General features: G+C 41.4%; 1 protein-coding gene across 4 annotated transcripts in view; it reads right to left on the bottom strand.

The window, feature by feature from the left end:
- Window positions 1–15,646, bottom strand: part of LOC117407777 (E3 ubiquitin-protein ligase TRIM39-like) — a 45,192-nt gene that overhangs the window by 11,638 nt on the left and 17,908 nt on the right. For 2 of the 4 annotated variants that reach the window (XM_059015809.1, XM_059015808.1), the window contains exons 4-11: window positions 15,526–15,555; window positions 13,831–13,935; window positions 11,863–11,967; window positions 9,122–9,337; window positions 8,277–8,414; window positions 4,630–4,681; window positions 3,314–3,340; window positions 3,198–3,224 (exon numbers count right to left, since the gene is read on the bottom strand). In XM_059015809.1, coding sequence (XP_058871792.1) covers window positions 3,198–3,224; window positions 3,314–3,340; window positions 4,630–4,681; window positions 8,277–8,414; window positions 9,122–9,337; window positions 11,863–11,967; window positions 13,831–13,935; window positions 15,526–15,555 — 700 coding nt within the window. The remainder of the gene's footprint in view (window positions 1–3,197; window positions 3,225–3,313; window positions 3,341–4,629; window positions 4,682–8,276; window positions 8,415–9,121; window positions 9,338–11,862; window positions 11,968–13,830; window positions 13,936–15,525; window positions 15,556–15,646) is intronic. The other 2 variants (XM_059015810.1, XM_059015811.1) reach the window with 2 other exon arrangements.

Raw genomic sequence — 15,646 nt, 5'->3', positions numbered from 1 at the left:
GTGAGACGGGGCTCCTCGTCTTTTAAAAAAATACTTGTGACGAGTTCTTTTGGTTTAATAAAGTTCTTAATGTTAATATCAGCATATCCTATATCAATATCAATCAACCACTAAAAAAACATATTTCTATATAATTAATACAATGAGGTCTGTATCAGTTTAGTTCATATGTCTATATAATTAATACAATGAGGTCTGTATCAGTTTAGTTCATATTTCTATATAATTAATACAATGAGGTCTGTATCAGTTTAGTTCATATTTCTATATAATTAATACAATGAGGTCTGTATCAGTTTAGTTCATATTTCTATATAATTAATACATGAGGTCTGTATCAGTTTAGTTCATATTTCTATATAATTAATACAATGAGGTCTGTATCAGTTTAGTTCATATTTCTATATAATTAATACAATGAGGTCTGTATCAGTTTAGTTCATATTTCTATATAATTAATACATGAGGTCTGTATCAGTTTAGTTCATATTTCTATATAATTAATACAATGAGGTCTGTATCAGTTTAGTTCATATTTCTATATAATTAATACAATATGGTCTGTATCAGTTTAGACATGTTTCATTTATTATTATTATTATTATTACTATTATTATTATTATTATTATTATTATTATTATTTATTTTATTCAATAGCAACCATAGATGATGATAGCTGGGTCTGGACTAGTCTGGATCATTCACATGCCCCCCCACACACACACACTTCTCCACACACACAGGAGAGAAGGGTCATGTCGTGTGTGAAGTTGTGAGGGGGCTTGATTATTTTTTTGTCAGTATTTGACTCTCTTCCTATAAAAAATCACTAAACATCTATTTTTACAGTAGCGTCTTGGAACTCTTATTTTCTTCTGAACACTCTGGGGAGCATTATAAAGCACTTCAGAAACCAGACAAGCTTTTCACTTTTTTTTCAAAACGATATTTCGTTTCTTTTCTTTTTTTAACGTTAAGTATTTTTCTATTATTTTGTATTCTGTTTAGAGATACATGTATAAAAATGTCTTATTCTATGACCCGAGGGACCTTCCAATACTTCCTGAAAGTTTTGTTGAAAAATATTGATGTTTGGGCAAATTACAAAAGACACTGTTTCACCTGAGTGATTGCAATGACAGAATACACGTTTATCCTCAGGGTCTTTAGAAGCAATAATGGACACTACTCTCGATTAATTACTCAAAATAAATATGTATAAATAAAATAATAGTTCTTCACTCCATTATTATCAGCAATAAGGAAAAAATATTAAATAAATGTAGTTCCTGAAACATGAACCCTTATATCCACTCGTTTGATATTCAGAAATGTTGTAAAAACATATACAGTATATGAAAACACGAGACACGAGAAGAATAAATGTTCTAATATAACTATAAGTCAATTATATTGAATTTATAGTGTAGTATTTATAGTAGAATTTATTTTCTTTGCTGTAAACAAGTTCCTGTGTCATGTTTTGTCTCTGCGTGCTGCTATGAAATGCCTCTGTCCTTTACAAATGAAATGCGCATCTCAGTGACATCACACAAATAAACAACCAATCAGGCAGTGAAGTTCAACCCCTCCCCTATCCAACGACATGCGTTAACAAGCTGTACTGCACAGTATGGAGTCCCAGCAAGTGAAAGAAACGAAGTGTGTTTTAATCGTGTTTACCCGATCACGGGCCCAGAATGACACTTCAGTATGATCGTGTTACACCATCACGTCCTTAAAGGGTTAATGGCAGTGTCAGAGACAACAACTAGTTTCTGAATGTTTAACTAGGAGTCTGGATTGCTGGTTATTACAATTTAATAAATCATCTCACAGTCTCTGTTTATTTCAATATCCTACCACCACATTCCAGCCCTGGGGATTCAAAAGCAAGAAACAAAATCACTGTATTAGTGCTGTTAAACACGCTAGCTTGACGACACAACAGTATCTATAGAAGGATATAACTGAGGGAACAAAATGTTATTTTAAGTAAAATGCTGAAGTAAATGTATTTTTTAAACTCATGTTTAAATGTAACGGCTCTCAAGCATCGACTCCTCCTCTCATCCGCGCTCAGTCTGGGAAGTGAAGCATCAGTGAGCTTTCACAATGCCACTCCCCGGAACTACACCCCTCTTCTCTGAGTGGACAGCTAAACCGATATCCCTGCTATCATTGGTCATATCAATGACAGAGCTAGCATGGAGGGACTTTTTAGTGAATTGGAACCCTCCAGCCTAAAGTGAAATATGGGGACTGGTATTTAGTTATGATCAGTGATAATAAGCTCAGTTATACCTGTCACCTGGGAGAGAGAAAGAGGGGGTTAGTAGAGGAAGGGAAAGGGAGAAAGAGAGGGGGAGGGGCTGAGAGATGGGAGGTTAAAGAGAGATGGGGTTAGGGGATGAGGGAGAGATTGGGGACAGAGGGAGGGGAGAGACACAGGCTCCAGGTTATGATACTCTTAGTTATTTGTTCTACAGAATGCCCGTACCAAGTTTCATCACAATTGGATAGCGGTTCTATATCTAATATATACCTGCCACCTGGGACAAGCACCCATGTGAGGAAAAGGAGAGGATAGAGGGGAAAGAGAGAGAGAGGGAGGAGAGAAAGAGGGATTTCCAGAATAGATTTCAATTGAATCTGAACCATTATTCAGCCAAGCCACAGACTAACCACTATTCTTAAATGAGAATGCTGATGTGTTTAAAGAAACATCCGGAGTACAAATAAAAGACTTGGGGCTTGAACCTCAAACCACTTTCAATGAACTACATGAGCATCTTTAAGAGAGGGGAGAGGTGAAGAGAGAGGTGGAGAGGAGAGGCAGGGGAAGAGAGGAGAGAGGTGAAGAGAGAGGGGGAGAGGAGAGGCAGGGGCAGAGGGGGAGAGGAGAGGCAGGGGAAGAGATGAGGGAGAAAAGGAGAGATGAAGAGGAAGAGGAGGCGGTAGTGAAAAGGGGAAGGGTGTAAGAGAGGGAGAGGGAGGACAGTAAGATGGGAAGAAAAGAGAGAGGGGAGAACATGGCTTTAAATAAACTGTAGAGCAGAGAGGAGATGCCCACTGTCAACGACCAAATTAAATCAGTTGTTGACAGTGGGCTGTCCCTCTGTACTAGAAAAACTGATATACCAAAAATCAATCAGAAATATCAGACTTCAGCAACACATAGTAAAATTAAAGAGTACCTGATGCCTTGTGAATCCACTGCCAGACTAGAAAAAATGAAAGAAAAATAGATGAAATATTCTTAACAGTAGAATGCAACACCTGAAAATCAACAAAACTGAACAGTGATAAATACCTGAATCAGGGATGCATCTCCCAGCACCTGTGTGAAGAGATAAAGACAGAGTCGGCAAAGAATTGAATCAATATTCCAGCTGGAAGTACAGATGAATCTCTTTAAAGATCCAGTATCACAGTCTAAACTTCATAGTGTCGTTTTCAATTATTAACAATGTTACCTTCCCTGTAAAAGTTCCCATGCTGTGTTTTGCTTGTGAAAGTTCCCATGCTGTGTTTTGCTTGTGAAAGTTCCCATGCTGTGTTTTGCTTGTGAAAGTTCCCATGCTGTGTTTTGCTTGTGAAAGTTCCCATGCTGTGTTTTGTGATTCTCATTTCGGAGAGACCCGCCTCCTTGTTGGGTTCCCTGAGTGAATCCTTCATGGATTTTCAATTTCCATCCCGGAAGTATAATTCCACCCGTCAAAGTGCAACTTGAAATAACATCGATAAAATACTGCCTCCTTGTCATTGGAGGAGAACGACACTCAGGCTAGCGCTGTTCTAAAATGACTAGTGAGGATATCAATACTGAGAATCATGTTTATTATAAACATTGCTGATTATTTATCAAGAGATGCCTTCTCAAGACACGTGGTCCTGACCACAGTCTAGAATAAAAGGATAAATACAGACAAAATTAAATATAAAAATAATGTCTAGTCTACACACAGTCAAAAACCACAGTTATTAAAAAGTTGTAGTACTACTACTACTACTACTACTACTACTACTACTACTAATAATAATAATAATAATAATACACATTTATTTAAAAAGAAAAGTGAAATGCAGCTGTTTTATTTCTTTTAGGGACGCTATTCAGAGTTGGTTGTTATTTTAATAATTCAAGTGTCTTTTTAAGTCTTTTTTATTTAATTTTCTGTATACAATTGCTGTTGCCTAAAATAGAAAAATGAAACAGTAACACCAAGCTTCAGGACAGTAATACTGATAGATACACTGATAGCAATACTGATAGATACACTGATAGCAATACTGATAGATACACTGATAGTAATACTGATGAATACACTGATAGCAATACTGATAGATACACTGATAGTAATAATGCCAAAAAAGTACTGAAAGTTATTTCAAGTGATCCGGTTCGATAGGAAACAGGTCCCTTACATCTTGCAGGTATTGTTATAACTTATGAACGTGATACTGGCTCTTTTTCCCTCATTATTTTTTAATGAACAAATTAAACAGTTATTGTCTATCTTGTTCTACAAACAGGAATGTGATGATTCTGAGTTCTGTCGTCAAGACAATCTTGTGTTTGGCCGGTCAGAGATGAATTATAACATGTTGCAGGTTTGCTGTACTCACCAATATTCAGAGATTTCAGCATCCTAGAGAACCACATCCGAGTGCCAATTCCCTAAAAACAACAACAATAGTCAAGAGAGTGAATGAATGAATGCATTCCAGCTGTCTGTGAGTGTCTTCATTATCAATTCATTATACGTTGCCCTGTGTTAATATATGTGACTGTCTGTGAGTGAGATCTTTATCAATTCATTATACTTTGCCCTGTGTTAATATATGTGACTGTCTGTGAGTGTCTTCTTTATCAATTCATTATACTTTGCCCTGTGTTAATATATTATTATTATTATTATTATTATTATTTATTTCTTAGCAGACGCCCTTATCCAGGGCAACTTACAATTGTTACAAGATATCACATTATTTTTACATACAATTAACCATTTATACAGTTGGGTTTTTACTGGAGCAATCTTGGTAAAGTACCTTGCTCAAGGGTACAGCAGCAGTGTCCTCCACCGGGGATTGAACCCACGAACCTCCGGTCAAGAGTCCAGAGCCCTAACCACTACTCCACACTGCTGCCACATGTGACTGTCTGTGAGTGTCTTCTTTATCAATTCATTATTCTTTGCCCTGTGTTAATATATGTGCCTGTCTGTGAGTGTCTTCTTTATCAATTCATTATTCTTTGCCCTGTGTTAATATATGTGCCTGTCTGTGAGTGTCTTCTTCATCAATTCATTATTCTTTGCCCTGTGTTAATATATGTGCCTGTCTGTGAGTGTCTTCTTTATCAATTCATTATTCTTTGCCCTGTGTTAATATATGTGCCTGTCTGTGAGTGTCTTCTTCATCAATTCATTATACATTGCCCTGTGTTAATATATGTGCCTGTCTGTGAGTGTCTTCTTTATCAATTCATTATTCTTTGCCCTGTGTTAATATATGTGCCTGTCTGTGAGTGTCTTCTTCATCAATTCATTATACATTGCCCTGTGTTAATATATGTGCCTGTCTGTGAGTGTCTTCTTTATCAATTCATTATTCTTTGCCCTGTGTTAATATATGTGCCTGTCTGTGAGTGTCATCTTTATCAATTCATTATACTTTGCCCTGTGTTAATATATGTGCCCTTTGACAGATGTTTTAGCATTTGCACATGGCACAGATATTAACACAGGGCAAAGTATTATTAAGTGCAGTTTAATGAAATGATTGCTTGTCTGCTAATGAATAGAAATGAGCATCTCCCTATTGATGATTTGCACGTACGTCACCAAATCACGTGACCTAAGTGTGGTCGGCCATTTTGGACGTCGAAAAGCTTTGGACGTCCTATTGACAACCTGCGAAGACGTAGAACTTTTTTTTTAAAACACTTTTTTTTTCAACTCATGCAGTCTGAAAAACCATACTTGACATTGTCCGATGAAGTCAGTCATCTCAGAGGTGAACATCGAGATAGATACATGGAGAACATTCTGCTCACCGGGCTTCAAAATGATGTGTATTTGCTGCCAGCTGGTCTCTTCTCTGAGGTTGTCAAGCATGACAGGACATCCGTGCCTGACTTCACGCCTCACGATATATATATCACTGTGTAATAAACAACATCTCCCCGCACACCGGCCAAGATCTCAAGGCATACAAAAGCCTCGATGCATACCTGTATTTCGTATCAGGATGGGCAACACGTTTGCATCAGTGGCTATACCAGGGGGACGCATCCGTCATCTTATCATGGCTAAGGTCATCACGTCTCAATTTCACTTGATAAACTAGCAATGACAGTGACAGCACTAATATAGCCAAAGGAAACATAAGACCAGAATTACAAAGAAGAATTCAGAGGTGTTTGTTGTTGTAGTTTTGTTATGTTTTAAGTTATATGATTTATAGGGTGACGTTGTGTGAGAATCCTGTCTTTCTGAGGGAGTGCGCTTTATTTAAAATACAAATGAAAATAATATTGCTTACTGATAGGGTTGCCACCTGGCCCCACAATCCCGGGACACATTGAGACAGAACAGGATTTTAAAAAGATCACTTAACTGAGAGAAAAGAACGTGTTAATTAGCTCCGATACCTTCGATCAAATTAATGATGGTGCTTAATTACCATGCATGGCAAACAACTGTATAATTATAATAATAATTAATACAATATATTACTTTTCATGTATTTCATTATTATTAATTCTAATAATAATATTTAATTTATTTGCAGACACTGATACGTAAAAGTCTCTTACTTTCTGTTTGTTAATAATAAATCACTAAAACGTACAATTACTCTCCCAATCAGTAACGTTGCTCAGCTGTTCGGAGGCAGTATGTTGAACTGATTAACCCTTTGCGGTCCATTGTTGGAACTGGTCCAACATTGCAATTATTCCTATCCGGTCCATTGTCGGACCCTGTCCGACATCATCAATGAAACGCAAAAAACAGGTTTCTAGTCGTTTTTTCTCCGGAAAAAGCCGAGAAAACCATTCAATGGCCGAGTGGGAGCGACAGGAGCCGAGACAAGCCGATAAGAAAAAAAAAAAAAAAAAAAAGGCGTATCTCATGAATAGTCATACATGCCCCTGGCATCCCATATGGGCGGTCATAAGGAAACAAGCTGGCTGTTAGTGTATCAGCGCACAGAGACTATCACAGACATTTGCAGAGCTTTTTTGAGATGTTATAGTAATAAAATAATGACTTGGATTGCATTATTGAGGAGTTTGGTGATAAAACGAGTGATCAGGAGATGATTGATCGGTATGTACGACTTATTATTATTATTATTATTATTATTATTTATTTATTAGCATATGTGAAAGCTATAGAGAACGAAAGGGTGGGGCGGGGCTGGAGATGCCTAGTGAGTGCTTTGTTGATATGCAGGGCCATTTAAACCCATTTGACTGTGGGGGTTTAAACAGCGCATCTAAAATTAACTGCGCGTGTGAAAATAAATTGGACCTGATGCGCCTGACACGCACTTAATAAATGGACTGCAAAGGGTTAAAATGACTTGTTTGTTGCGCACAGTAATTCAGCAATAGGATTCATTTTAGCAAAGGTGTCGGGCTAATTAACACTTATTTTAATTTAGCAGCAAGTTTAAAATCCCGTTCTGTCTCAGTATCCCGGGATTGTGGGGGCAGGTGACAACCCTACTTACTGATAGCAAGTCTGCCTCTTTCCCTTGAAGTGCTTAAAGATTCATGGTCACCAGACTCAAGTGAAAGCTAATAAGTGTAATTTAGCTCGGACAATTCATTATTTATGTATTTATTTATTTGCTCCTTACCTTGAATTAACCTTTTTGTTGTTGATGTGGCTGCACAACGCAAGGGCCTCCAGATCACGTTTTATCAAGGTCATTTTCCACATCGATGAGGAAATTATTAAACTATTTAATTAATGTATCTGTGTAACACATTTGTGTTTTACATTTATAAAACTTGTTTGGGCTCTCCTCTGTACCACATACTACAACGTCTTTTTTCTATTTTAGTTTTTTAAAACACTGGTAAACAGACTGTCAATATGCTGTCTGAAGGTTTTTGACATCCAAAATGGCCGACAAGCTGCTGGCACGTGACTTGTGACATCAGGTGCAAATTATCAATCCCTGTGTGCTCCACTGTGACACAAAGCACATGCACAAGTATATAGCTGAGTTCTGCTGTGGGTTTATCTCGCTGCTCTCACCTTGTCTGCCTCCTCCTTGATCAGGGCCCACATGATGAACTCCATGATGGGTAAGATGTTACTCAGCTTGCCTCGTTTCCACTCCTTCACCAGCTCTGCAAGACCCTGTTCCACAGCCTCCCCCGCTGAGACAGAGTTCTGGTTAAAGACAATATAGATTAGAGGATAAGGAGAGTTCACTGCAGACCACAGTGTGTCAGGAACTCTAGAGAAGGGTTTCAGTTGGGCAATGTTTTGAAATGAATCACACAAGCATGTCAGTATCATACATCCCTGCCATAGCTGTGAATTCAAAGCAGTAGAGCACTCTGCTATCTCCCTGTCAACACTGCATACCAATCTAAATGGAGCCTCACTGTGAAAAACAACCTGATATCAGAGGCTACATTTACTAAATGAATCTATCTACATTGTATTAGCAAATGACTGCATGTACTTACATTATAGCAGTGATTAACTCGTGAATGAAAAATAAAAAGATATCCTGTTCAGAACAGATCACTAGCAGTGTGGGTGTGTAGGAATGAGATACAGGAACCTCTTTTGAGATGCACTCATGGACAGTATGTTCAGAACAGATCACTAGCAGTGTGGGTGTGTAGGAATGAGATACAGGAATCTCTTTTGAGATGCACTCATGGACAGTATGTTCAGAACAGATCACTAGCAGTGTGGGTGTGTAGGAATGAGATACAGGAACCTCTTTTGAGATGCACTCATGGACAGTATGTTCAGAACAGATCACTAGCAGTGTGGGTGTGTAGGAATGAGATACAGGAATCTCTTTTGAGATGCACTCATGGACAGTATGTTCAGACCCAGCTGTTGAAATGTGTTAATCTTACCTCTGGCACTGTCTTCAGCTCTCTTGCCCACCCCATGATAATGTCATGACCGTCCTTCAGTCTTTGCTCCTCCGATTGGTTCAGCTCCTCCCCCTGGTTCTGCCCCGCCCCCTCACTCAGCTCCTCCCCCTCTGGTTCTGGAAGATCCTCTTTGTTTCTCAGCTCTGCTCCTTTTCTTTGCTCAACCTGTCCAGCACTCTGGCTTTGCTTTGGTGTCTATGAACAGAACAGTATATCAGTGTTCTCAGGGCAGCAGCTTCCCTTTTCTGTGAAATCAGCCAGCAGAACAGAGGGTATAACACTTGCAATACGTAGCTGACTGACTGATTAATTTGGTCGTCAGTCTGCATCCTCGTCACGTCCCTTATAAAGGTTTACTTTTGTGTGAGATGGTGAAGGCACATGCAAGCATGGGAAATTACAGCAAATACAACACATGGTAAAAGTATTATTCAGATCAAGCTGCTTATAATCAGGTGAGGGTCATTGGTGTTGATTGGGCTGATTTACCATCACAGTGAAACGAGTGAAGAAACAGCTGCTTGGGTTTGTGCTGCTTTATGAACATGAAATCCACACAATTACTGTGCAAAGTGTGACTTTTCTTCAAAGCATCTTCTTCAGTTGTTTCACTTGGAATGGTCAATCAGCCCAATCAAAACCAATGAGCCAATGAGCCTGATGAGCTTCATCTGAATAATTAAATCCCTTCATGCAGCACTATGTAATAATATGGGAAACTGCTAAATTACTGTGCAAAGTGTGACTTTAAGAGTATTACTTCTGTACTATATAAAAGAAAATTACATCTCCCTGACAGCCTGATTGTCTGTGAACCTGATTCTCAGCTCTCACTGCACCCTGCCTGTGAACCTGATTCTCAGCTCTCACTGTCTGTGAACCTGATTCTCAGCTCTCACTGCACCCTGTCTGTGAACCTGATTCTCAGCTCTCACTGCCTGTGAACCTGATTCTCAACTCTCACTGCACTCTGCCTGTGAACCTGATTCTCAGCTCTCACTGCACCCTGCCTGTGAACCTGATTCTCAGCTCTCACTGCACCCTGCCTGTGAACCTGATTCTCAGCTCTCACTGCACCCTGCCTGTGAACCTGATTCTCAGCTCTCACTGCACCCTGCCTGTGAACCTGATTCTCAGCTCTCACTGTCTGTGAACCTGATTCTCAGCTCTCACTGCACCCTGCCTGTGAACCTGATTCTCAGCTCTCACTGTCTGTGAACCTGATTCTCAGCTCTCACTGCACCCTGCCTGTGAACCTGATTCTCAGCTCTCACTGCATCCTGCCTGTGAACCTGATTCTCAGCTCTCACTGCACCCTGCCTGTGAACCTGATTCTCAGCTCTCACTGCACCCTGTCTGTGAACCTGATTCTCAGCTCTCACTGTCTGTGAACTTGATTCTCAGCTCTCACTGGACCCTGCCTGTGAACCTGATTCTCAGCTCTCACTGTCTGTGAACCTGATTCTCAGCTCTCACTGCACCCTGCCTGTGAACCTGATTCTCAGCTCTCACTGCACCCTGCCTGTGAACCTGATTCTCAGCTCTCACTGCACCCTGCCTGTGAACCTGATTCTCAGCTCTCACTGCACCCTGCCTGTGAACCTGATTCTCAGCTCTCACTGCACCCTGCCTGTGAACCTGATTCTCAGCTCTCACTGCCTGTAAAACTGATTCTCAGCTCTCACTGCACCCTGCCTGTGAACCTGATTCTCAGCTCTCACTGCCTGTGAACCTGATTCTCAGCTCTCACTGCCTGTAAAACTGATTCTCAGCTCTCACTGCACCCTGCCTGTGAACCTGATTCTCAGCTCTCACTGCCTGTGAACCTGATTCTCAGCTCTCACTGCCTGTGAACCTGATTCTCAGCTCTCACTGCACCCTGCCTGTGAACCTGATTCTCAGCTCTCACTGCACCCTGCCTGTGAACCTGATTCTCAGCTCTCACTGCACCCTGCCTGTGAACCTGATTCTCAGCTCTCACTGCACCCTGCCTGTGAACCTGATTCTCAGCTCTCACTGCCTGTGAACCTGATTCTCAGCTCTCACTGCACCCTGCCTGTGAACCTGATTCTCAGCTCTCAATGCACCCTGCCAGTGAACCTGATTCTCAGCTCTTACAGCACCCTGTCTGTGAACCTGATTCTCAGCTCTCACTGCACCCTGCCTGTGAACCTGATTCTCAGCTCTCACTGCACCCGGCCTGTGAACCTGATTCTCAAGTCTCACTGTCTGTGAACCTGATTCTCAGCTCTTACTGCACCCTGCCTCTGAACCTGATTCTCAGCTCTCACTGCACCCTGCCTGTGAACCTGATTCTCAGCTCTCACTGCACCCTGCCTGTGAACCTGATTCTCAGCTCTCACTGCACCCTGCCTGTGAACCTGATTCTCAGCTCTCATTGCCTGTGAACCTGATTCTCAGCTCTCACTGCACCCTGCCTGTGAACCTGATTCTCAGCTCTCACTGCACCCTGCCTGTGAACCTGATTCTCAAGTCTCACTGTCTGTGAACCTGATTCTCAGCTCTCACTGCACCCTGCCTGTGAACCTGATTCTCAGCTCTCACTGCACCCTGCCTGTGAACCTTATTCTCAGCTCTCACTGCACCCTGTCTGTGAAACTGATTCTCAGCTCTCACTGCACCCTGCCTGTGAACCTGATTCTCAGCTCTCACTGCACCCTGTCTCCACTTCGAGCTTCATTCTCTGTGTCTCTCTTTACCTGGACCAGCTTGTCCAACTCGTCAGTCCATTTCATGATGAAGCAGCGACACTCTTCCAGGCTGCACGTATCCTCACTGGACACAGGGGTAGGAATGGCAGAGTTCTGAAATCAATCAATAAGAAATCTTTAAAACAATGAATTTAACCACAAGCACTGCAGAAACCAGTGATTTTAATTGAAATTGAACAGGAATGAAACAACAAAGAAACTCCTAAACTGCACCTAACTGTTGCTGTCAAAGCTGCCTCTCTGTATCTTCAAGACACCGTTTAACTCCTTCGTTAGCTAAATGAAGGAGTCAACCCCAAACACACACACACTCCCCTCACCCCTTCAAACACACACACTCCCCTCACCCCTTCAAACACACACACACTCCCCTCACCCCTTCAAACACACACACACTCTTCTCACCCCTTCAAACACACACACACACACTCCCCTCACCCCTTCAAACACACACACACACTCCCCTCACCCCTTCAAACACACACACACACACACACACTCCCCTCACCCCTTCAAACACACACACACTCCTCTCACCCCTTCAAACACAAACACACACACACACTCCCCTCACCCCTTCAAACACACACACACTCCTCTCACCCCTTCAAACACACACACACACTCCCCTCACCCCTTCAAACACACACACACACTCCCCTCACCCCTTCAAACACACACACACTCCTCTCACCCCTTCAAACACACACACACACACTCCCCTCACCCCTTCAAACACACACACACACACTCCCCTCACCCCTTCAAACACACACACACTCTCCTCGCCCCTTTGAACACACACACACACACACTCCCCTCACCCCTTCAAACAGACACACACACACTTCCCTCACCCCTTCAAACACACACACACACTCCCCTCACCCCTTCAAACACACACACACTCCTCTCACCCCTTCAAACACACACACACGCACACACACACTCCCCTCACCCCTTCAAACACACACACACACCCATCACCCCTTCAAACACACACACACACACTCCCCTCACCCCTTCAAACACACACATACTCCCCTCACCCCTTCAAACACACACACACACTCCCCTCACCCCTTCAAACACACACACACACTCCTCTCACCCCTTCAAACACACACACACACACACACACTCCCCTCACCCCTTCAAACACACACACACACACTCCCCTCACCCCTCCCTCTCTCTACCTTCAAGACACTGTTTAACTCCTTTGTTAGCTCTGTATAATAATCTCATGTGTTTTCTGGTTTCATCTACAGGAGAGATGGCACGGAACGGCATCCCACAATTCAAGCTAAGATAGAACTCTTTGGCATTTCAAACAGCAGTAACTCATTTAAGACACAGATACTCACTGACTCTCGAGGTTAAACTGATAGTACTGTAGTCAGAAATATTAGGCATATAGAATGCAGATGGACACTACATTTGTTTATTAGAATCGGTGCCTCTGTGGGTTTGAATTGAACTGCTAGACTCTCTCAGTAGAGGCACAAAGATGAGCCGTGTGTGTTTTTGTGTTGCTGGGGTTTAAATGATGAATAACCTGTGGTCTCTTCCCACAATCCTTTTCACAATCCTAAAATCACACGCCAGTGTTCTTTATTGCTTAATTACATTTAAAAATGGAATTCAATTAATGCTGTTTCTACTCTGTTCCGTATCCTATACATGAACATCTTTGTTGGCTACATTAATTACCAATCCCCTCACCCCCTACACACACACCCCTCTCTCCGTACCTTCAAGACTCCTAAGCTTTTTGCTTTATCTGACACGATGACATGCTGACACCCCACTTTAGCCCCTTTCTTCCCCCTCTGCCTCTCTCCTCTCCTGTAACCTCAGGACTCGCCTTTTCACCCCCCCTCTCCACCTCTCTGTAATAACCAATACTGCTCACTCCCCCATCCCTCCTTCCCTCTCTCCCCTCCCTCTCTGTACCTTCAAGACTCTGTTCATCTCCTTTGCCAGCTCCATGATGGAGTGTCGACACTCTTCCAGGCTCCATTCACCAACCTCTTGATGTCTGGACTTTCTATCAGACCCCTGTGGAATGAGTGAATAATTACAAACCTTCAGGATGGGTTCAGATCTTCACTATTCTACTGTAGATGCGCACATTACTAAAATAGATTCATATATAAAACTACTGTAGTGTGGCATGGCTAATACAAGTTGTCAATTCAGTCAAGCTAGGAAAGGGCTAACACAGGTGGGTTAGTGAAAACACCTGTATAAAGGCATAGGTGATTACAGAAGGCTGCAGCAATGCTGGTGTGCAGGGAAAGCAGAGACACATGGGACTCAGGTTTATCCAGAAGGCTGCAGCATTGCTGGTGTGCAGGGAAAGCAGAGACACATGGGACTCAGGTTTATCCAGAAGGCTGCAGCATTGCTGGTGTGCAGGGAAAGCAGAGACACATGGGACTCAGGTTTGTCCAGAAGGCTGCAGCATTGCTGGTGTGCAGGGAAAGCAGAGACACATGGGACTCAGGTTTATCCAGAAGGCTGCAGCATTGCTGGTGTGCAGGGAAAGCAGAGACACATGGGACTCAGGTTTATCCACAAGGCTGCAGCATTGCTGGTGGTGAGTAGCGAGTGTGTTCTATTTTATTGCTTGGTTTGAGAACTTGTTTATATATTTATGAGTATGTTTTGGTTTAAAGTGCAGGGAAGCAGAAACACACGGGACTTCTGGATATATTGCTGTGCTCGTGGGGGTGAGTAGATTAGCTCATTCTCGTTCTTGTGTTATTAATTAAATCACAGACTCACCATTGTTTATTTTCTCTTAGTGCTTGTTGTAATCATACAGTATTATACGTGGAGAAGTGTTGTGCACACAGAGTAGCTACCTTGTGCTTGGAGTTGGTTACGGTATTCTCTGAGGATACTTGATTCTGTTTCATTACTTTTTAAACATTAAGCTGCTGTGTTTTAGCTACATTGTAGAATGCCTGTTTTCTAAAAGGTTTTATATATTTGAAAGGAGAAAGAGCAGTACAATAAATCTGCATGTATGTGAACAAGATGGTCAGTTCTTTACATCCATTATGTTCCTTGTTTTGCAGTTTTGTATTAGATTTGTCATGGTTTTCATGTTAAGGAGTTTAATTCACGATAGCAATTTTATTTTGCGTGTCACTTAGTTTGAATTGATTTGATATTCACTTTGCTTGTTTTGTATTTGACATGTTGCACTGAGTCTTGATTAGATTTTATTAGAAGTTTACTTTTAAAGATTCGCACTACATCCAAAAAGAAACGGTTACGATTGTATCCAACTTGTTGCATAACTTGATGAATGATGCTATAAAAAGAATCACTTCAAACACTATAAAAAACCTTTGTCTTTCTAAATAAATCATTGGTTTTACTTATGTATGTCTTTGGTGTTTTCCTTCTGTTACTGAAATTACAAATAAAGGGTGACCTATGGTACAGTAGGTTAATAACAGCATGAATATCCTTTGAAGAAGAAACTCTTAATTGATGATATACATCATGACACTTAACTACACCCACCCTTCTCATCTCTCTCTCTTTCCCAATTCTCTTTCACTCACAATATCTCCTTTTCTTTCCCCCTGTCTTATTCATCCGTCATTACAATACCCACACCCCCCCCCCTTGTACCTTGAAAACTCTCCTCAGCAAACCAGGAATCTGCAAAAGAAAAGTTCATTCATTGAGTTACTATAATATGAAAACAAGTGCATACAGTTCATTAAAAGTCTGATTTTAACATTCACTTGGG

This window comes from Acipenser ruthenus, chromosome 51 (genome assembly GCF_902713425.1).
Source record: "Acipenser ruthenus chromosome 51, fAciRut3.2 maternal haplotype, whole genome shotgun sequence".
In the NCBI taxonomy this organism is placed as follows: domain Eukaryota; kingdom Metazoa; phylum Chordata; class Actinopteri; order Acipenseriformes; family Acipenseridae; genus Acipenser; species Acipenser ruthenus.
The sequence above is the reverse complement of the archived record's forward strand: the minus strand, read 5'-3'. Positions and strand labels throughout refer to the sequence as shown.